Below are 23,459 nucleotides of genomic sequence, written 5' to 3' on the forward strand. Positions count from 1 at the left end.
CCAATTAGGTGAATGTTGAGCCTCCTGGATTTATCCTCTAGTTTTATAATGTTCTCTTTCCTATACTTCATATAACTTTTTTTTAATTCCTAGGAGATTTATTGAATTTTATAAACAAAACAAAACATCTCTCAACATAGTATTGCAAGTCCTAGCAAGAGCAATTAGGCAAGAAAAAGAAATAAAAGGCATCCAAATTGGAAAGGAAAAAATGAAACTGTCACTATTTTCAGAAGGTATGATATTATATATGGAAAACCCTAAAACTCCACCAAAAGACTGTTAGAACTAATAAATGAATTCAATAAAGTTTCAGGATACAAAATCAATATACAGAAATTCGTGGCATTTCTATACACTAATAACAGACTATCAGAAAGAGAGATTAAGAAAACAGTTCCATTTATTTGCATCAAAAAGAACAAAAACCTAGGAATAACTTTAACCAAGGACGTGAAAAACCTATACACTGAAAACTATAAGACATGGCTAAAAGAAATGGAGAAGACACAAATAAATGGAAAGATTTTCCATGCTCATGGATTGTAAGAATTCATACTGTTAAAATGCTCATACCACCCAAAGCAATCTACAGATTCAATGCAATCCCTATCAAAATTCCCATTGCATTTTTCACAGAAATAGAACAAACAATCCTAAAATTTGTATGGAAGCACAAAAAACCTGGAACGGCCAAAGCAATACTGAGAAAGAAGAACAAAGCTGGGGGCATCATGCTCCCTGATTTCAAACTATGTTACAGAGGTATAGCAATCAAAACAGTATGGTATTGGCATCAAAACAGATACATAGATCAATGAAACAGAACAGAGCTCCCAGAAATAAATGCATGCATATATGGTACAACAAAGGAGCCAAGAATATACAATGGGGAATGGACAGTCTCTTCAATAAGTGGTGTTGGGAAAACTGGACAGCCGCAACCAAAAACATGAAACTAAACCACTATCCTACACCATACACAAAAATTAACTCAAAATAAATTAAAGACTTGAATGTAAGACCTGAAAGCATAAAACTCCTAGAAGAAAACATAGGCTGTGAGCTTCCTGACATTGGTCTTGGCTATGGTTTTTAAAATTTGACCCCAAAAGCAAAGGTGACAAAAGCAAACACAAACACGTGGGACTACCTCAAACTAAAAAGCTTCTGCACAGGAAAGGAAACCATCAACAAAATGAAAAATGCAACGTACTGAATGGGAGAAAATATTTGTAAATCATATAACTCGTAATGGGTTAATATCCAAAATATATAAAGAACTCATGCAACTCACTAGCAAAAAAACAAACAACCTGATTACAAAATGGGCAGAGGACCTGGATAGACATTTTTCCAAAGAAGACATACAGATGGCCAACAAGTACATGAAAAGATGCCCAGCATCACTAATCATCAGGGAAGTGGAAATCAAAACCACAATGAGATATCACCTCACACCTGTTAGAATGACTATTATCAACAAGATAAGAAATAACAAGTGTTGACAAGGATGTGGAGAAAAGGGAACCCTTGTGCCCTGTTCGTGGGAATGTAAATTGGAACATCTGCTATGGAAAACAGTAGTTTTTCCTCAAAAAAAAAATTAGAACTGTAATATGATCTAGCAATTCCACTTTTGGGTATTTATCTGAAGAAAATGAAAACACTAATCTGAAAAGATATATGCACCCCCCAAGTTCATTGCAGCATTATTTACAATAGCCAAGATATGGAAACAACCTAAGTGTCCGTGAACAGATGAGTGGAGAAAGAAAATGTGGTATACAAACACAATGGAATACTATTCAGCCATAAAAAATGAGGAAGTCCTGCCATTTGCAACAACATGATTATGCCAAGTGAAATAACTCAGACAGAGAAAGAGAAATACTGTGTCATCTCACTTATACAGGGAATCAAAAAAAAAAGACAAAACCATGCTCATAGATACAGAGAACAGATTGGTGTTGGGCAGAGGCAGAGGGTGGCAGGTGGGTGAAATGAATGAAGACAGTCAAAGGTGCAAACTTCCAGGTATAAAATAACTAAGTCCTGGGGATGTGACGTACAGCATAGTGACTGTAGTTAACAATACCGTATTGTAGAGGGCCGGCCCGGTGGCGCAGCAGTTAAGTGTGCACGTTCCGCTTCTCAGCGGCCCGGGGTTCCCTGGTTCGGATCACGGTGCAGACATGGCACTGCTTGGCACACCATGCTGTGGTAGGCATCCCACATATAAAAAAAAAGTAGAGGAAGATGGGCACGGATGTTAGCTCAGGGCCAGGCTTCCTCAGCAAAAAAAGAGGAGGACTGGTAGTAGTTAGCTCAGGGCTAATCTTCCTCAAAAAAAAAAACAACAAAAACCGGATTGTATATTTGAAAGATGATAAGAGAGTTGATCTTAAAAGTTCTCATCACAAGAAAAAAAACTCTGTAACAATGTGTGGTGATGGATGTTAACTACACTTACGGTGGGGATCATTTTGCAATATGTAGAAATATCAAGTCATTATGTTGTACACCTGAAACTAAGATGATGTTGTATGTCAATTATACCTCAATTAAAAAAAGAGAAAAAGCAAAACAAAAAAAGTGTCAAAATTATAAAAATCGCTCATTCTAGGTAGTGGGATTAGGACTAGCTTTCATTTTTTTGTTGTTTATGTTTTTATATATTTTCTATAACAAACAGAGATTACTTTTAGAATGACGAAAAAGTACATAGTATTTAAAAAATTAGGCAGAAGGACAAGAGAAAAAGGTAGATTACTCAGGAATAATGCAGCACTTCAGGCTTCTGATTTTACTTTCTCTCGAAGCATCGGGCTGGAGGACAAGACCATGCAGAGAAGGCAGATGGTGAGAAAGAGGCTCTGGGTGGGTGGAACATTTACAGGAAATATAAAGAAGCATTTTTATCACAGTCAGTTTCAAATAGATGGTAAATAGGGAAATTTTATATAACTTAGGAGATCCAAACTTGATACAAAATGTGGAAAGACTATAAAATATACATATATAAGCAAGCTTCCTGCCAGTTGTAAAGGGATGGAGAGAGACAAATCTATTATTGAGGGTAGGCACAGACAGAACAATTCAAGTATCACCTATTTCTCAACTATATCCTTCAAAAAATTTAAATTTCTAGGTTCCAGCTTAGGTTAGGAGTTTCTCTCAACTCATTTTTTTTCTTTTTTAATTCCTACTTTTATTTGGACCAAAAAAACCAAATTTAAAATACACACTATGCACCAGACACTATTAATATCTTCTTTAGAAACTCCCTTTCAGCAATTTTTCATTACATGTTCAAGTTCAGTTACCCCAGTGACGGCAGTGATACCGATTTTCTCTGTCCCCAAAGCTTGCTGGGCTCCACACAAACCACTCGAAGGCAGCAGCATCAGGAAGGAAGCCCAGGTTTGCGCTGGACCTAATGACATGCCGCCCCCCTGTCAGAGAAGTCCCCTCCTCTGAGCACCAACCTGCTTGAGAGCCAGAACCAGGAAAATCTGCACTCGTGCTGTCTTAAAATATTCAGGGACTGCCTTCTGTCCTAGCTCCCCAAAGAGGTGCAGCTCCCGAATGACCGGCAAGATAGATTTGGGTATTAGGTGGGATGCAGACGAACACTGTACTAGGCACAGAACAGGTTCCACACCACTGCTTCCTGAGAGGCGTGGAACGCGTTTACTTACCCAGTTCTCTCCTATTATGCCAATGTTATATTTATCGTCCCCACCTGGGTCGATCTGTTGCTTCTGCTCGGCATAAAATTCCTGGAGAGCTGCTAGGGTGTGGGAAGACAGCTGGGGGATATCGTCATCTTCGGAGTCACTCATTTCACAAATTGTCTATAACCTGGAGATAAATAAGTACAAGTGCTGTGGGGTTTTCCCTTCCCGTCAAATAACAGTTAAAACATTTTTATTTCAAGGTAAGGATCCAAACGGAAAGTGAGTTTTATAAGGGATATATACATATTTAAATGAGACCAAACATCCATAGAGAGCTTCCATTGAACTACAGTTTAACAAATGCAGACTTTTCCTTTAAATGTATTCAGCTTTTACACGAGATTTTCATTTTTTATGATTCCTTGCAGAATGAGACTTTCACCATAAGTTATCTCAAGACATTTTGCCTGCTTCTGGTATCCCAATGACCATGTGCAGACATTTCACAGCAGTCTCTTAATCAAAGACCTTTTCATGGTGAAATGTCACTGTTGACGTGGTCTAAGGCTCATGGGTGTTATTGACAGGATAAGTGAAGGATCGATAAAGAAGGAGGGGCATAGAAAGAGAGATGAAAAATAAAAGGGATGACAAGGAAAAAGAGAAGAAAAGTAAAACAGAGCGAGGGAGATGAGGCAGGTGTTTTGCATGACCTGATGGCCAGGTACGATTACTTCTTGTGGTGGCTACCTGGAGTTGCCAAACTGTGAGGTTCCAGCACAGCTCTCCAGGCAGCCAGCTCTGCCCGAGCCTCCTGAGAACTGCCAGCTCGGGCTTCCCAAACCGCCCTCATGTGCAATAATTTGCTAGAAAGGCTCACAGAACCCACTGAAAGCAATTATGTCCACAGTTACATTTATTACAGGGAAAGGATACAGAGCAGCAGCAAAGGAAAAGATGTGTAGCACAGAGTCTAGGAGAGTTCCACACAGGAAGCTCCCACTGCCCTCAGGACACATCACTGTCCCAGATCCACGGGTGACAACACGCATGGAGTCTTGCCAACCTGGGAAGCTCGGCCGAGCTGTAGTGTCCCGTTTTATTGAGGCTTCATTATGAAGGCATGATTGATTGAATTACTGCCCACCTGGTTGTAATGTCTCCAGCTCCCCCGTCCCTGAGGGCGGGCTGATAAGGCCCGAGGGCCCTCCGTGAGGGATAACAAAAATATTCCCAGCATTTGGGAAAGTCCAAGTGTTTACAGGTTACCTCCCAAGAGCCAGGACAAAGGCCAAACCTCTCCCCGGGTGAGGTCAAATTCCCTACTACACAGGTGCCAAACACATTTGTAAATCAAGTTATCCAAGAATATAAAAACAGCACCCTACTTGCTTTGTTAAATACTGTGTCTGAATTTTACAGTAAGTGATGTGTTGAAAATCAGCGAAGATTCAAGAGCTTTGTCAAGTTGCTCCCTTCCTATTCCAAGGCCTGTGTGGGTGTATCTGATGACAGGCTCGGCCTCATGCCTGCACGACCAAGGCAGCTGGGGGAGCGGGCCTCCAACACGCCGGGCTCCCCAGGCTGAGGAAGAGACTTCAAAATGCGCCGAGTAGCAGTTTAAAATGAGGACTGCCTGGTAGACGTCGCTTTTGTTCTCCTTTTCAAAACCAAAGAACTAGGCGTTCTACCTAGGATCCTAAAACCAAAACAAAAAACCTTGCATGTACCAAGTACTCCTCCTTTCCTTTCTCCATCAAAGACTTATCTGTGTAAAAGCTTGCTAATAAACATCTGGTCTCACAAATTAAATCTGGAAATAGAAAGAACCCTCTATGAACAAGCAGTTTCCCTCTAGGAGGAGAAGGAGCAAAACACAAGACATATGATAGATTTATATAAAGTTCAAAAACAAGTATAACTAGGGGCCGGCCCGGTGGCGCAGCGGTTAAGTCCACATGTTCTGCTTCTCGGCGGCCCGGGGTTCGCTGGCCCGGATCCCGGGTGCGGACATGGCACTGCTTGGCAGCCATGCTGTGGTAGGCGTCCCACGTATAAAGTAGAGGAAGATGGGCACAGATGGTAGCTCAGAGCCAGGCTTCCTCAGCAAAAAGAGGAGGACTGGCAGTAGTTAGCTGAGGGCTAATCTTCCTCCAAAAAAACAAACAAACAAACAAAAAAACAAGTATAACTAAACCATGTTATTTAAGGAAGCATATAGGCCTATATTTATGAAAGATAGATTGATTTTATCGAAAACCTCCCCAAAGAGAAGACTCCAGGCGGAGATTCACTGATGAGTTCGATCAAACATTTAAAGATGAAATGTTGTTAATTTTATCATCCAGAAAACAGAGGAAAAAGGATACTTTGCAACTTGTTTTATGAAGCCACTGTAAATCTAACATGAAAACTTGTCAACCATTATAAAATAAAATCACAGACCAATGTTTCACATGACCATAGAAGCAAAAATTCTTTTTAAAAAAAATGGTATTCAGTTATTTTTTGTATTTTTTTAATTGAGTTCACAATAGTTTACATCAATGTGAGATTTCAGTTGTACATTATTTCTTGACTGTCACCACATAAGTGCTCCCCTTCACCCCCTGTGCCCACCCCCTACCCCCTTCCCCTGGTAACCACTGAACTGTTTTCTTTGTGTATGTGTTTGTTTATATTCCACATATGAGTGAAATCATCTGGTGTTTGTCTTTCTCAGTCTAGCTTATTTCGCTTAGCATAATTCCCTCCAGGTCCATCTATGTTGTTGCAAATGGGATGATTTTGTCCTTTTTTATGGCTGAGTAGTATTCCATTGTATATATATACACCACATCTTCTCTATCAAGTCATCAGTTGATGGGCGCTTGGATTGCTTCCATGTCTTGGCTATTGTGAATAGGGCTGCAGTGAACATAGGGGTGCATATGTTACTTTGGATTGTTGATTTCAAGTTGTTTGGGTAGATACCCAGTAGTGGGATAGCTGGGTCATATGGTATTTCTATTTTTAGTTTTCTGAGAAATCTCCATAATGTTTTCCATAGTGGCTGCACCAGTTTGCATTCCCACCAGCAGCATATGAGGGTCCCCTTTTCTCCACACCCTCTCTAACATTTGTTATTTTTAGTCTTAGTGATTTTAACAGGCGTAAGGTGGTATCTTAGTGTAGTTTTGATTTGCATTTCCCTGATGATTAGTGATGTTGAACATCTTCTCATGTGTTTATTGGCCATCTGCATATCTTCTTTGGAAAAATGTCTGTTCACATCCTCTGCCCAGTTTTTGATCAGGCTGTTTGTTTTTTATTGTTCAGTTGTGTGAGTTCCTTACATATTATGGAGATTAACCGCTTGTCAGACATATGATTTGCAAATATTTTCTCCCCATTGGTGGGTTGTCTCTTTGTTTTGATCTTAGTTTCCCTGCAGAAGCTCTTTAGTCTGATGAACTCCCACTTGTTTATCTTTTCTTTTGTTTCCCTTCTCTGAGAAGACATGGTATTGGAAAAGATCCTTTTAAGTTCCATGTCAAAGAGTGTACTACCTACATTATCTTCCACGAGTTTTATGGTTTCAGGACTTATCATCAAGTCTTTGATCCATTTTGAGCTTATTTTTGTGTATGGCTTGAGACAACAGTCTACTTTCACTCTTTTGCATGTGGCTGTCCGGTTTTCCCAACACCATTTATTGAAGAGACTATCTTTACTCCATTATATGTTCTTGGCACCTTTGTCAAAGATTAACTGTCCGTAGATGTGCGGTTTTATTTCTGGGCTTTCAGTTCGGTTCCATTGATCTGTGTGCCTGTTTTTGTACCAGTACCATGCCATTTTAATCACTATGGCTTTGTAGTACATTTTGAAGTCAGGGATTGTGATACCTCCAGGTTTGCTTTTTTTTTCTCAGGATTGCCTTAGCAATTTGGGGGTCTTTGGTTGCCCCATATGAATTTTAGGATTCTTTGTTCTATTTCCACGAAGAATGTCATTGGGATTCTGATTGGGATTGCATTGAATCTGTAGATTACTTTGGGTAGTACAGACATTTTAACTATGTTTATTCTTCCAATCCATGTGCATGGGATCTCTTTCCATCTCTTTGTCATTATCACTTTCTTTCAGTAATGTCTTATAGTTTTCATTGTATAAGTCCTTCACCTCCTTCGTTAAGTTTATTCCTGAGTACTTTATTCTTTTAGTTGGGATTGTAAATTGAATTATATTCTTGAGTTCTCTTTCTCTAAGTTTGTTATTAGAGTATAGAAAAGCAACTGAGTTTTGTAAGTTGATTTTGTACCCTGCAACTTTACTGTAGTTGTTAATTATTTCTAATAGTTTTCCGATGGGTTCTTTAGGGTTTTCTAGATATAAGATCATGTCGTCTGCAAACATAGAGAGTTTCACTTCTTCACTCCCTATTTGGATTCTTTTTATTCCTTTCTCTTGCCTAATTGCTGTGGCCAAAACCTCCAGTACTGTGTTGAATAAGAGTGGTGATAGAGGGCATCCTTTTCTCGTTCCTGTTCTCAGAGGGATGGCATTCAGTTTTTGCCCATTGAGTATGATGTTGGCTGTGGGTTTGTCATATACGGCCTTTATTATGTTCAGGTAGTTCCCTTCTATGCCCATTTTGTTCAGAGTTTTTATCATAAATGGCTGTTGGAGCTTGTCAAATGCTTTCTCTGCATCTACTGAGATGATCATGTGGTTTTTATTCCTCAACTTGTTGATGTGGTGTATCACGTTGATTGATTTGCGGATATTGAACCATCCCTGTGCCCCTAAAATAAATCCCACTTGATCGTGCTGTATGATCTGGTTGCCAAAATTTTGTTGAGGGTTTTTGCATCTATGTTCATGAGCAATATTAGGCTGTAGTTTTCCTTTTCTGTGTTGTCCTTGTCAGGCTTTGGTATCAGTGATGTTGGCCTCGTAGAATGTGTTAGGAAGTGTTCCATATTCCCTAATTTTTTGGAATAGCTTGAGAAGGATAGGTATTAAATCCTCTCTGAAAGTTTGGTAGAATTCCCCAGGGAAGCCGTTTGGTCCTGGTCTTTTATTCTTTGGGATGCTTTTGATTACTGTTTCAATCTCTTTCCTTGTGATTGGTCTGTTCAGAATCTTTATTATATTCTTCTTTATTCAGCTTTGGGAGCTTGTAAGAGTCTAAGAATTTATCCATTTCCTCTAGATTATCCATTTTGTTGGCATATAGTTTTTCACAGTATTCTGTTACAATCCATTGGATTGCTGTGGTGTCCATTGTTATTTCTCCTATTTCATTTCTAATTTTGTTTATCTGAGCTTTCTCTCTTTGTTTCTTTGTAAGTCTGGCTAGGGGTTTGTCAATTTTATTTACTTTCTCAAAGAACCAGCTCTTTGTTTCATTGATCATTTCTTTTGCCTTTTTTGTTTCAATAGCATTTATTTCTGCTGATTTTTATTATTTCTCTCCTTCTGCAGACTTTGGGCTTTGTCTATTCTTTTTATAATTCAGTTAGGTGTAATTTGAAATTGCTAATTTGGGATTTTTCCTGTTGTTAAGGTGTGCCTGTATTGCGATGAATTTCCCTCTTTTTTTTTTTTTTTTTTTTGAGGAAGATTAGCCCTGAGCTAACTGCTGCCAATCCTCTTCTTTTTGCTGAGGAAAACTGGCCTTGAGCTAACATCTGTGCCCGTGTTCCTCTACTTTATATGTGGGACGCCTACCACAGCACGGCGTGTCAAGCAGTGCCACGTCCACACCCGGTATCCGAACCGGCGAACTCTGGGCTGCCAAAGTGCAATGTGTGCACTTAACTGCGTCACCAGGCCAGCCCCATGCAATGAATTTCCCTCTTAATACAGCTTTTGCTGCATCCCATGAGTTGGTATGGTATGTCATAATTTTTATTTGCCTCCAGATATTTTTTTTTAAAGATTTTATTTTTCCTTTTACTCCCCAAAGCCCCCCGGTACATAGTTGTATATTTTCAGCTGTGGGTCCCTCTAGCTGTGGCATGTGGGGTGCCACCTGCCCCAGCATGGCCTGATGAGCGGTGCCATGTCCACGCCCAGGATCCAAACCAGCAAACCGTGGGCTGCCAAAGTGGAATGTGCCAACTTAACTGCTGTGCCACAGGCGGGCCCAGAAGCAAAAATTCTTTACATTATATTAGCAAATTGAACCCAACAATATATAAAAAGGATAATACATTTTGACCAAGTTTGGTTTATCTCAAGACTATAAGGATGATTTAATACAGGGGTCAAGTATCAAAAAATACCCAGAGCTGAACAGTAGTTAAAGCTGTAAAAAGAGATTTTATTAGGACTATTGCAATACAGGAAAAGAGACTTCAGTATAGACTGGGCTCAATTCAAAATACAGCCTGGACGATTGGTAATTTACAGCCAAGGAGTAAGGGGAGTCAGTGGATGGAAAATTACTATGAGAAAACACGGAGTAAGGGGGATTCTGGCTAAACTGAATCAACAAGATTCTTTCTGAAGACAGGCCAGGTGATCAGACACCCCTCGGGGGCGCAGAGGAGGGAGAACCGGCTCAGACAGTGAGAGTGGGGGTTCTGCTTCAAATGACTCAGCAGGGTTCTTGCTAAAACTGGATTTTACAGGGACATGCACAGATGGGCCTAGAGAAGGTTCAGGAGCCTGACTAAAGTGTGGTCAAGCAGAGAATCTTAGTCACAGGAAACTACGGCCTGTAGGCCACATCATATTGTGTACAACTGCTTTTATGATAAGCCTAAAATATTTACTATTCAGCCCTTAACAGAAAAAATTTGCTGACCTCTGGTTTAATCGTATAAAAGAGAAAAGCCATATGATCATTTGTATGGATACTACAAAAGCATTTGACAAAATTTGACATCCATTCATGTTAAAAACTAGCAAACTAGGTACAGAAGAGAACTTGAGTCTGAGAAAGGGTATCTACAAAACATATAAAGTTCATATTTTACTTAGTAGTGAAACACGGAAGGCTTTCTCTCTAAGCTCAGGAACCAGGAATGATATCCTATCTCACCACGTTTATTTAACATTGTCCTGGCCTTTCCAGATAATGCAAAAAGGCCAAAAAAAAAGAGCAAGCAAGCATAAAGATTGGAAAGGAAGAAATGTCCCTATTTGTAGCCATGATTATTCACAGAGAAAATCCTAAGGAAACACTACCCTCATCCAGGTGATCAAGGTCAGCATGAATGGAGATAAGTCATATCAACAACACGGATCCTTGATATGTTGTGATGAGAATGGCACTTCACCTTTATGTTCTTCCTCCCCAAAACCTCATGATCCCAGTGCAATCAGGACAAAAAATTGGACAATCCCTAACGAAGAGACATTCTACAAAATACCTGACCAGTAATTATGAAAACTGACAGGGCATCAAAAACAAGGAAAATCTGAGAAGCTGCCAAGCCCAGAGGAGCCTAAGGAGACATGTGATTAAATGTGATGTAGTGTCCTAGACAGGATCAGGAAAGAAAAGGGATATTAGGGGAAAACTAAGGAGATGTGAATAAAGTATGGACTTTGGTTAATAATAATGTATCAATGTTGTTTCATTCATTGTGACAAATGTACCACACTAACACAAAATGTTAATAATAGGGAAACTGGGTATAGGTATATAGGAACTCACTGTACTATCTTTGCAATTTTTCTGTAAATCTAAACTATTCTAAAATAAAGTTTACTTTAAAAAAATTTTAAGGCAGCATCACTGACCCCAACGACAAAAACTACTAGAACTTATAAGTGAGATTATCAAAGTTTCAGAGCACAAGATCAATACAGAAAAATAAATTGCACTTCTGCATTCTAGCAGCAAATAAATGGAAATAAAATTTAAAGGCAATTTTACATAAATAGTGTAAAAAATACTTAGGAATATATTTAACGAAGATTTTGTAAGATTCTATACTAAAAACGATAAAGCATTGCTGAAAGAAATGAGAGAAGACCTAAATAAAAACAGAGCTATACTATGATCATGAATTGGAAGAATCAGTATTATTAAGGTGTCAGTTCTCCCGAAACTGATCAATAGATTCAACATAATCTCAAGCAGAGTTATTTATTTATTTAAAAAGAGAAATTGACATGCTGGTTCTAAAATTTATTTAAACATTTATTCATTGAATGATATTAGGATTATTTCCAGTTCTTGGCTATTATGAATGAAGCTACTATGAACATCTGCATGAAGGTTTTACATTTTTTTCCTGGATTAATAAAGCTTTAATTATATATACATCAAACACGGCACTAAACCATTTATCAGTATTTTGGCTAGCTTATGGATCCTCAGCATGGGAAACAGATGGGCAAAACAAAAGCAGACAAACGACACAAGTAAACCAAAAGAATGGCAATGCAGGGGCCAGCCCTGTGGCCGAGTGGTCAAGTTCGTGTGCTCTGCTTCAGCAGCTCAGGGTTTCACTGGTTCGGATCCTGGGGGCGGACATGGCACCGATCATCAAGCCATGCTGAGGCGGCGTCCCACATAGCAGAACTAGAAGGGCCTACAACTTGAATATACAACCATGTACTGGGGGAGGGGAAGGGGGGAGGAGGAGGAGGCGGAAGAGGGGGAGGGGTAGGGGTAGGAGGAAAGATTGGCAACAGATGTTAGCTCAGGTACCAATCTTTACAAAAAAAAAAAGTGGCAATGCTGATGCGAATGTAGTGATATTGGTATGCTCTCTAATGTGGGTAACAATTTAAATTGGCATAATCTCCTTCTGGACAGGAATTTGACAATCTGGACATAAGAACATTCTTCCTTTCTGACCCAATTCTCATTCCTAAGCTTTTTATTTTGAAATAGTTATAGACTCACAGGAAGTTGAAAAAATAATACAAAGAGGTCCATGTATCCTTCACCTGTTTTCCCCCAAAGGTAACATCTTACATATTTTACAAAATCAGGAAACTGACAATGGTACAATCTATAGACCTCATTCAGAGTTCACCCATTTTACACACTCATTTGTGTGTGTGTGGTTCTATATAGGGCTAATACATGTATAGATTTGTGGAACCACTGCAACAGGCAAGACACATAAAAGTTGCAGCACCACAGAGGTTTGCTGGACATCCCTTCAGAGTCATACCCCGTCTACCCTTCCCTGCCTCCATTCCTAACTCCCAGAAAGCACTAATCTGTTGTCCATTTCGAGAATTTTATTACATCAAGAATTTTTTATAAATGGAATCACATATTGCATAACCTTTGATTGACTTTTCCTACTCAGTATAATGCCCCTGAGACTGAGGTTCATCTGAGTTGTGGTGTATACCAACAGTTCACTCCTTTTGGAGATTCACCCTTTTTAAAAAGCTCACTCCTTTCTACTGCTGAGCAGTAATCCATGGTATAGCCACACTTTGTTTAACCACTCACCCACTAGAAGACATCTGGATTGTTCCCAATTTTAGGCTATTATAAAAGGAGCTGCTATGAACATTCAGGTACAGGTCTCTGTGTGGACACACATTTTCATTTCTCGGGGATAAATGTCCAGGAGTAGGATGCAGGATTGTATGGTAAGACTAAGTTTATTTTGAGAACATCAAAATGATTTATTTCATAATGGTGAATTATAAAATATGTTCTCATCAAATTAAGAACTGAATTCCTGAAATATGAAGTTCACTGTGGCCAGAGAGGTTGGAGTTCTCTTTGTAATACTGCAGATTATTTTAGAAATATTTAAGCAATCTGTGTAATTTTTAAAACAGCTTTATTAATATTTAATTACTATAAAATCTGTCCATTTAAAATGTATAATTCAATGGCTTATAGCACATTCAGAGCAACCATTACCACAAATTTTATTTTACTTAATTTTTTTGCTGAGGAAGATTTGCTCTGAGCTAACATCTGTGCCAATCTTCCTCTATTTTGTATGTGGGTCACCGCCATGGCATGGCTGCCGATGAGTGGTGTAGGTCTGTGCCCAGGAACTGAACTCAGGCCACCAAAGCAGAGTGCACCACACTTAACCACTAGGCCATGAAGCCAGCCCCTACCACAAATTTTAGAACATTTTCATCACTCCCAAAGGAAACCCCATACCCATTAGCAATTAATCTCAACTTCTCCACACAAACTCAGCCCTAGGTAACCACTAATCTACTTTCTGTCTCTATACATTTGATTATTCCACGTTTCATACAGATGGAATCATATAATATGTGGTCTTTTGTGAATAGTTCAATGTTTTTTGAGAAACTGCCAAAACTTTCTCCAGCATGGCTGTAACATTTTACATTCCCACCAGCAGTGCATCACAGATTCAGTTTCTTTGCATCTCCCCCAGGATTTGGTATTTGTTATTTCTGCCATTTCAATGGGTGTATAGTGCTAGCTCATGGTAGTTTCGATTTACATTTCCTGAATACTTAATGATGTCGAACATCCTTTCATATGCTTATGTGCTATCCATATACTCTGGTGAAATATCTGCTCATGTTTTTTTGGTCATACTCTTACTGGACTGTGTTTTTACTGTGGAGTTTTGAGAGTTCTTTATGCAATTTTACATATATTCTGCATACAAGTCCTTTGTCAGATAGGTAGCTTGAAAATATCATCTTCCAGTATTTAGCTTGTTTTTCATCCTCTTCACAGGGTCTCTTACAGAACAAAAGTCTTTAATTATAGTGAAATCAAATATATCAATGTTTTCTTTTACAGGTCTTGCTTTTGGTGCCACGTATAAGAAAGATTTGCCAGGCCCCAAGTCCCAAAGAATTTCTGTGTAAAACTTCTAGCAGTCTTATAGTTGTACATTTAAATCTCTGATCCACTTTGAAATAATTACTTTTCACATGAGGCCAGGCTCTTTGCTGGGCGAGGGGCAGGGCCGGTAGTCTCTGGATGTCCGATAGTTGTAGCACCGTTTGTTGAAAGGGGTATTTTAAAAATTGCTTTTTTGCTTTTGTCAAAAATCAGCTGGGCATATTTGTGTGGGTCTATTTCTGGGTTTTCTGTTCTTTCCAATCGATCTGCGCATCTTCTCTCTCTGACATCACCATGCTATCTTGATACCTGTGGCTATACATTAATTCTTAAAATCAGGGAGCATGAGTCTTTCTATGTTACTCTTCACTCAGAATTATTTTAGGTAGTCTAGTTCTTTTGCCTTTCCACACACATTTTAGCATAAGCTTGCCTACAATTTCAAAAAACACGGCTGGGAATTTCATAGGAATCGTGTTAAATCTGTATATCAATTTGGGGAGAACTGACATCTTTGCTATGTGAAGTCTTCCAATCCGCGAAATAGGGTACATCTCTCCATTTAGTTAGTTCTTTGATTTATTTTATCAGCCTTTTAAAAATTTCAGCATACAGTTTCTGGACATGTTTTGCTAGATTTATACCTAACTATTTAATTTTGGGAAAGGGATTGTAAATTGTTTTAAATTTCAGTTTCAATGTATTAAATGCTAATATTTAGAAATAGCACTGATTTTTTGTGTGTGTGTGAGGAAGATTGGCCCTGAGCTAACATCTGTTGCCAATCTTCCTCTTTTTGCGTGAGGAAGATATTTGCTGAGTTAACATCTGTGCCAGTCTTCCTCTATTTTATATGGGATGCTGCCACAGCATGGCTTGATGAGCAGCGCTAGGTCTGTGCCTGAGATCCGAACCTGCAAAACCCGGGACACTGAAGCGGACCATGTGAACTTTACCACTATGCCCCAGGACTGGCCCCTATATGACTAACTTTTATGTTTTGATCTCTCCTGTAAGCATGAGGAACTCACTCAGATTAGTTCTAGGAGCTTCTTTATGTATTCCTTCAGATGTTCTACTGAGAAGTCATGTGTCTGTAAAGAGGGATAGTTTTATTTCTTCCTTTCCAATCTGGATGCCATTGTGCTGGATGATACAGTATTAGGAGTATGGACTCTGGGGCCAACTTACTTAGATTTAAATCAGGGCTCTGGCACCTACTGCCTGCACAGCTTTGAGCAAGTTTTTCGCTGCTTTGTGCCTCAAATTTCTCATCTATCAAATGGAGATATTAACACCTACTTAATAGGGTTATTGTGAGTTAAACGGGTTACCAGCTATAAAGTGCCTAATAGTCCTTGGCACACAGTAGGAAAACAAATATTACCTATCATTACTGTATGAAGTTGCAGCATATCATTAACAATATGGTATCCATGATAACTACTAAACAGGATACTTTAGTACTGTCATAATGACTGTCCACTTTACAGTGAATTGGCAGAAAAGTGAATGAGTGAATCTGGACCATAGGAAATCAATAATTTCAAGGGAATAACATGAAGTGTGATAGGAAACTTAAGCATGACTCATCACAACTATTATATTCACAGACTTAAGATATATACATATTTTCCTCATTTTAACAACTATGAAATCAGGACGTGACTTTAAAATAATGGTGTGTAGCATGTTTTCTCAAAGTGATGGTACATTCTTACAATCCATGGTGTCCCAGATTTGATGAAATGTAGTCATCACTCTATCAATTGTAGGCAATAATTCAGTGAAACCACCAGGTAGTAAATCCATCATTTTATAGCCTCAAAATAAAGTGATCAGAAAGAGGTGAGACAGTTCTGGAGGGTGCAAACATCCAAATGGTATTCATGGGAATGGATGGCGAAAGAGAGTATATATAAAAGCTATTAGAGGACTCTGGGAGGACTGTCTCCATACGCAGATAACGGCAGTGGCGCCATCTGTCTGATGTGACTATTTTGGAACTCTAGAGTCTATTCAAAGGCTTGCAACTTCCAGGAGAAGACTTAAACTGTGGTTAATTTCAGTCAGTTTTGGCACTTAGCATGGCAGTGGCCACCCGTCCCCTACTCCTCATTCCTGTGTCAGGAAGCTTTGCACATGTTCCTGTTTTGTGCTCAGGTCTTAATTGATAGAGCTGACTGAGTGAGGACATGCAGAGTTCAATGCCATTGAAAGAAAAGTTTAACGTTATTCACAGTTCCCTTGAAATGACAGGCACAGTGTACCATGAAGGGCCACATGAAATGTGTCACATGCAGGCACAAGGAAGCAGAGAGAAAGAGAGAGAACTGGGACTATGCCCTCATTGCTGGGTTAGTAGAAAGAAAAGGGATGTCCCCTACTGGGCAGGAAGTGAAAATACACATTCTATGGTTTGTGGTTGCAAGGTTCCTTGGCTTGCAGGGAAGATGGAAACATCTTTGGCCGTTAGTTTGGCCCTGTAATAATGCATGCCAAACAGACAAATACAAAATCTAAGAACACAGTTTCAACAGTTCCAGGAGCAGCTTGTATGCAATTTGTGGGAGCAAAGATAGGCAATAAGGACTCTGTCCTTCAAATATCGGGGCTCTGTGTTCCGATCACCAGTTACCACTTCTGATCGTGGAGGAACAGACACTGAGCCAGGCAGCCATTATTGCAAGGCTCCCATTGTTGTGAGCATTTCCCCCACAGCTGAAGCAATTTTGAGGCGGAGCTAAAGGGCCAGCACGTTTTTACCCCTTTCATTTTTCTCTTTTTCCCCTCTTGAGAGCCAGACATTTAAGGACTACACCATTAGAAAAAGCAACCACATATATGGGGAAATTTAGAAAGTCACATGTATGCCCAGGAACAGGTGTGGGCTCAGAAAAGACCTGAGAAGACCTTAAGTTTACACCTCAGGCTGATCCTCAGCACAGAGACAGCCTAGAACAATCAAAAACCCAAAAATAATAAATAAAACAATAACAAAAAACAGAAAATTCTGGGGAAGGGGGAGAATCTGATTTCCAGTTACTACTACTACATTATTAGATTCAAATATCCAGTTTTCAACAACAACAAAAAATCACAAGACATACAAAGAAACAGGAAAGTATGGCCCATTCAAAGAAAAAAGTAAATCAACAGAAACCATCCCTGAGAAAGATCAGATGGCAGACCTACTAGACAAAGACTTTAAAACAACTGTCTTAAAGATGCTAAAAGAACTAAAGGAATATGTGGAAAAAGTTAAGAAAATGATATATGAACAAAATGGAAATATCAGTAGAGACAGAAAACATAAAAAGAAACCAAAAGGAAATTCTGGAGCTGAATATTACAATAACTAAAATGAAAAATTCACTAGAGGGATTCAAAAGCCGATTGGAGCAGGCATTAGAATGAGCAAACTTGGAGATAAAATAAGTGGAATTGGGGGCCAGCCCTGTGGCTGAGTGGTTAAGTTCGTTTGCTCCGCTTCAGCAGCCCAGGGTTTCACCGGTTCAAATCCTGGGCGTGGACATGGCACTGCTCATCAGGCCATGTTGAGGCGGTGTCCCACATGCCACAACTAGAAAGACCCTCAACTAAAATATACAACTATGTACTGGGGGGATTTGGGGAGAAAAAGCAGAAAAAAAAAAGATTGGCAACAGTTGTTAGCTCAGGTGCCAATCTCTAAATAAACAAATAAGTGGAATTGTCGAGTTGAGGAAAGAAAGAAAAAAAACTGAAGAAAAGTGAACAGAGCCTAAGGGACCTGGGGGACACCATCAAGTGGGCCAACACACACATTGTGGGAGTCCCAGAAAGAGAAGAAAGGGAAAGGGACAGAGAGATTATTTGAAGAAATAATGGCTGAACACTTGCCAAATTAGGTGAAAGACACTAATATAAACATCTAAGAAGCTTAATGAACTCTTAGTAGGATGAACTCAAAGACAGCCACAGTGATGCACACTGTAATCAAAATATCGAAAGCCAAAAGACAGAATCTTAAAAGCACCAAGAGAGGTAACTTGTCAAGTATAAGGCATCACGAATAAGATTATCAGATTTCTCACTGGGAACTTTGGAGGCCAGAAGGCAATGGACTGAAATATGCAAAGTGTTGAAAGAAACAAAAAGAACCACCAAAAATCTTACATTCAGCAAAAATGTCTTTCAAAAGTGAGGGAGAAATCAAGACATTCCCAAATAAACAAAAGCTGAAGGAGTTTGTTACCAATAGACATGCCCTGCAAGAAACGGTAAAGTGTGTCCTTGAGGTTGAAATGAAAGGAAACTAGACAGTGACTCAAAGCCGTATGAAGAAATAAAGATGTCAGTAAAGGTAAATATATAGATGATTATAAAAGCCAGTATTATTGTAACTTTGATTTGTAATTCTACTTTTTGTTTTCTGCATGATTCAAGAGACTAATACTCAAGTGTCCATCAACAGATGAATGGATATACACACAAAGGAATATTATTCAGCCTTAAATAGGAAGGAAATTTTGGCGTATGCTACACACACCATGGATGAATCTTGAAGATGTCATGCTAAGTGATATAAGCCAGTCACAAAAGACAAATACTGTATGATTCTACTTATATGAGGTACCTAGAGTAGTCAAATTCACAGAGACGGAAAGTGGAATGGGGTTGCCAGGGGCTGGGGGCGGGGAGGAACAGGGAGTTGCTTAATGTGCGTAGAGTTTGTTTTACAAGACGAAAAGAGTTCTGGAGATGGACGGTGGTGATGGTTGCACAACGGTGTGTATGTACTTACAGCTACTGAACTGTACACTTAAAAGGGGGTAAGATGGTAAATTTTATGTTATGTGTAGATCACCACAATAAAAATATTGGGAACAAATGTTACTAGAGTGAACAGCAGTGAGGTGTTAACTGGGTAATTAGATTGGGTTAGATAGACATAAGGTTCTGGCTATTAGGGAATGTTTCCCTCAAGAAGTGTTATTTAAACTGACGGTTAAAGAATAACAAGGCAAAGAAAGGAGAAGGAGCATTCAAGGTAGAGGAAACAGCACTTACACTGAGTAGTAAAAGAACTGATTCATTAACAGTTCAAGGTAAACTAGGAGTAATCTCAAAAGAACTGCCTACTAACACAGCAATAAAACAACGTTCTCATTGAACTGATAATCTGACTTTAATTGTTTGATAGTTTCGTTTATATTTAATTTGAGAAAGGGTTTGGTTCTATAGTTGTATAAAAATCAAAAGCAGGATGAATTATTTACTTTTGAGGTTATAATTTAGAATAAAAATTACCAAATCAACAGAGAGGTGTCTGTAGCAGTCTTCCCGAGGAATGCTATGAAGGCCTGAAATGAGTAATTTTAGTTTACGGCAATAAGCACAAAGAATACATTTTTAGGAAAGTATACCAGGAACTATCAGGCTGGAGAACTTCCAAGTGGAAATTCCAAAGATTAGCGTCTGTGCAGGCTGAGCTAAGACCGAGAGAACACAGCAAACTGATCTGCAAACTACTAAAAGGTTTCATTTTGGTTTGGTATTTCAGGATTGAGTCTCTTTCATTCAGGAAGAGAATCAGGCAACAAGGAAAACCCAGTGTCTCCTGGCAGAGTTGAAGCATACAACCAGTGCCCAATCAAAGCTGCTCCACAATACTGCCTAGAAGAGTCGAAGGACAAAGAAAAGTACGTGTATGTATGTATACACATACGTGTGTGTGTCCATATGCATTCATATAGGCACACACATATCTATACATGTGTATATCCTCGATATAGACAGGAATATTTGAATTCATATTTATTAATACTAAACACTTTCCACAGCTGCATCTGTGGAAAAGGGCTTTGAAACTGCAGCTTAAAACCTGTTAGCTAATCATTTATAAACAAAACATGAAAACGATAAAAAGGGGCTAGCCTGGTGGCACAGTGGTTAAGTTCGCATGTTCTGCTTCAGCGGCCCAGGGTTTGCCAGTTCAGACCCCAGGTGCGGACCTGTGCGCCGCTTGTCGAACCACACTGTGGCAGATGTCCCACACATAAAATAGAGGAAGATAGGCATGGATGTTAACTCAGGGCCAGTCTTCCTCAGCAAAGAAGAGGAAGATTGGTGGCAGATGTTAGCTCAGGGCTAATCTTCCTCAAAAAAAAAAAAAAGAAAGAAAGAAAACCATAAAAAAGTCCAGCTGACTTTAAGTACAAAACAAAGAATTCCAAAGAGCAGTTTAAGCAAACTATTTTCATAGTTGTAAAAGGCAATTAAATTTCAATCTATATTTTAGTACAAATTTCATCCCAAAATAAGTTTATTTATTTTTTTCGGGATCCAAACTGGAAAACTCCAGGCTGCCCAAGCGGAACATACAAACTTCACCTCTGCACCACCCAGAGGCCAGAAAGCTTATTTTTAAAGCTGATCAGATCCATTCATTTGCTAACCATTTATTGAGGCAGCACCTTGTCCTTAGCAAAGGCAATCAAAGTCCCTGTCCTCTTGGAGGTTACATTCTAGTGAGGCAGAGAGATTATAAACAGAAATAAAACATATGTTGGAGATGATAAGATCAATGGAGGAACAAGTAGACAGTGCAGGGGGCTGCAATTTTAGCACAGAATGTTTCCTACAGTATTAAAGTGGGTTTGAGTGTATCACTTCTTAAGTGGGAAAAATTGAAATGTGTTTATATAATAAACATTACTAAAGACAATTAAATGAACTTTAGTTTTAACATACTAGTGTTTTTACTTAAGTCACTATTTTATCATATCTTTAGCACTGCATTATTTAAAAATTTTCTAAGTGGGTTTGTGAGATTGCTGTGAAAGAGATTTTCAAGACCAAAAGAGTTGGGGAGTGCTGTTACATGATTGTGAAACTGCTGCTCAGCCGCACGCGGCTCGTCTCTAGATCAGCGCACGCGGCTCGTCTCTAGATCAGCGGCTCTCCCCGCAGCCAGCGAAGATCCCACCCCCAGAACATTGGGCAGTGTCTGGAGACGTTCTTGGTTGTCATAACTGGGGAGGGTGCTACTGGCATTTATGGAGTAGAGGCCAGTTTCCAGGACAACTGTCCACAACAAAGAACTATCTGGCCCCAAAGGTCAATAGTGCTACGGTTGAGAAACCCTGCTCTAGACAGAAGGACACGCAGACAGACAACCGTGATGATGCGGTGGGCGCTGCTGGAGAAGCCCGGTTCGGCGCCAGGGGACGAGAGTGAGCACGTGGCGGTAGAGGAGACAGGCGCAGGCAGGGAGCCCGGCCTCGAGGGAGAGGAAGGCTGAGCCGCGAGGACTCCAGAAGGCAGGCGGAGCAGGGGGCTGGACGCAGGGACGCGCGGGGTCGGCAGGGAGCAGCAGGCTCCGAGCAGCCGCGGTCACACCCTGTTCCTTTCGAGCGCTTAACTCGATGTAACCAATGTAACCTTAGAAAGTTATATGTAAATCCAATCGCATTTCAAAGTATAAAATTCTTCAATTTCCATATATCAAATTCACTTAACACAAGACGCTCCCTCCCCCAGTGTATAAATCCCAACAGTATCACCCCGCCTTCTGCAAGTAATGTGGGGGAGGCAGCGGGGCCCAGTAGACAGAGCGTTAACCCAGGCTCCCCAGACTGCCCGTGACCTGGGGGAGAGGGGACGCCCGGCCCGGCTTGGGAGCCTCGGTCCGGGAACGCAGGGCGGCCTAGACGGCGCCGAAACCCTGGGTGCACATCGCTGCGCCATTCCACCCCGAACGCGCTCCACCGTCAGAAAAGGGCTGTCATCTTCTATTTTCGTCTTTGCATAAGTAGTTACCTTCACCTAAAATGCTTATCTTTCCCTTCCCCAAATTCTATTTATCCCGTTATTTCTAAAATTACCTTTAAAAAACAGAGGTAAAGTTTACCTCCACTGAAATTCAGATAACGTACTAGGCGCCGAGGGCCGTGACCCGCAGCCCCGCGCGCGCGCAGCCCCCGCCGGGACGCCTTCCGTCGGGCCCCTCCCGCCGAGGCGGCCCCGCGCCCACCCCGCCCGCCGCCCCGCGCGAACCCCGGCCCAGGGACGGCCTCGCCGGGCCGGGCCCCCTCTCGGCTCACTGCAGCTCGCCAGCCGCGGCCTGGAGCCCCTGGCTGAGCCCCTTCCCCCTCGCTGCTGTGGAGAAAGGGCGGGAAACGGGCACACACGCACCACCGGCGCCAGGCCGCGGAGGGGCTCGCAGACCACCCGCTCCCACGCGCCAGCAAGGCCACTCACCCGCCACGCGTGCGCAGTCGCCCGGGAGCGCCCCGCGAGCAGGGGGCGGGGCCGGGCCGCGCAGCCTGCGCGCACGCGCACACCTTCCCGCCGAGGGCGCTCCAAGGCTGGGGACGCAGGTGCCCGGAGGCGTCGGTCCCGCGCAGAGGCGCCGCAAGGGCCGGGGGCGGCTGGGAACCGTTCCCTCAGCTTCTCTATCTTATCAGTTGTCTCCAAGAATGATGGCAATGAAAACATATTTAAGGTTTTAATTAGATTCCCTTCAAGCTAAACGCATTCCAAGAAACCTATTTTGCACTTTCGCGTAGATGTACCTTTCACAAACATTAATCAAGGTTTCGTCTGTCTCGTCTCCTCAGTCTTATAATAGAGAAATTAAGACATTAAATTGAGGCTTCATAATAGTGATAGGATTAGAAAAAAATCCTTTAAACTCTGCACTTTAATCAGACATCCTCCTCAATATGATTTGCCTTCCCAAACTTAACGTGGTTAATATGTCTAGCTATATGCATTTTTCATTTTGGGACTAGCTGCAAAGAATGCAAGAGATGTAAATGAGTGCAAGATGTGACGGGTGAACAGGTGATGTAGACAGCTGTCTTCATGCTGAAATAAGACCAGCTACTAAATTGGCCAATAATCCAATTGAGGCAACAACATTCTCTATGAAAACGATTCAAAATGGGGGATACTTTTGGTCAGCAGACTTGCAGTTAATCTTTCAGAGCCTTCAAAGTGTTGAGTGCATTCATCAACATGTATATTAAAACACTTAG

At 40.6% G+C, this 23,459-nt stretch overlaps 1 protein-coding gene across 8 annotated transcripts in view; it reads right to left on the reverse strand.

Moving 5' to 3' along the window:
• EEF1AKMT1 (EEF1A lysine methyltransferase 1) overlaps nt 1–22,894 on the reverse strand; it is a 34,787-nt gene extending 11,893 nt beyond the window's left edge. For 2 of the 8 annotated variants that reach the window (XM_070577841.1, XM_070577840.1), the window contains exons 1-2: nt 22,681–22,894; nt 3,702–3,864 (exon numbers count right to left, since the gene is read on the reverse strand). In XM_070577841.1, coding sequence (XP_070433942.1) covers nt 3,702–3,845 — 144 coding nt within the window. In that variant the 5' untranslated portion in view covers nt 3,846–3,864; nt 22,681–22,894. Of the gene's footprint in view, nt 1–3,488; nt 3,865–22,304; nt 22,444–22,680 lie in introns of those variants that run through there. The other 6 variants (XM_070577845.1, XM_070577843.1, XM_070577839.1 and 3 more) reach the window with 4 other exon arrangements.
• Between the last annotated feature and the right edge of the window lie 565 nt (nt 22,895–23,459).

Source organism: Equus przewalskii, chromosome 16, assembly GCF_037783145.1.
Source record: "Equus przewalskii isolate Varuska chromosome 16, EquPr2, whole genome shotgun sequence".
In the NCBI taxonomy this organism is placed as follows: Eukaryota; Metazoa; Chordata; class Mammalia; order Perissodactyla; family Equidae; genus Equus; species Equus przewalskii.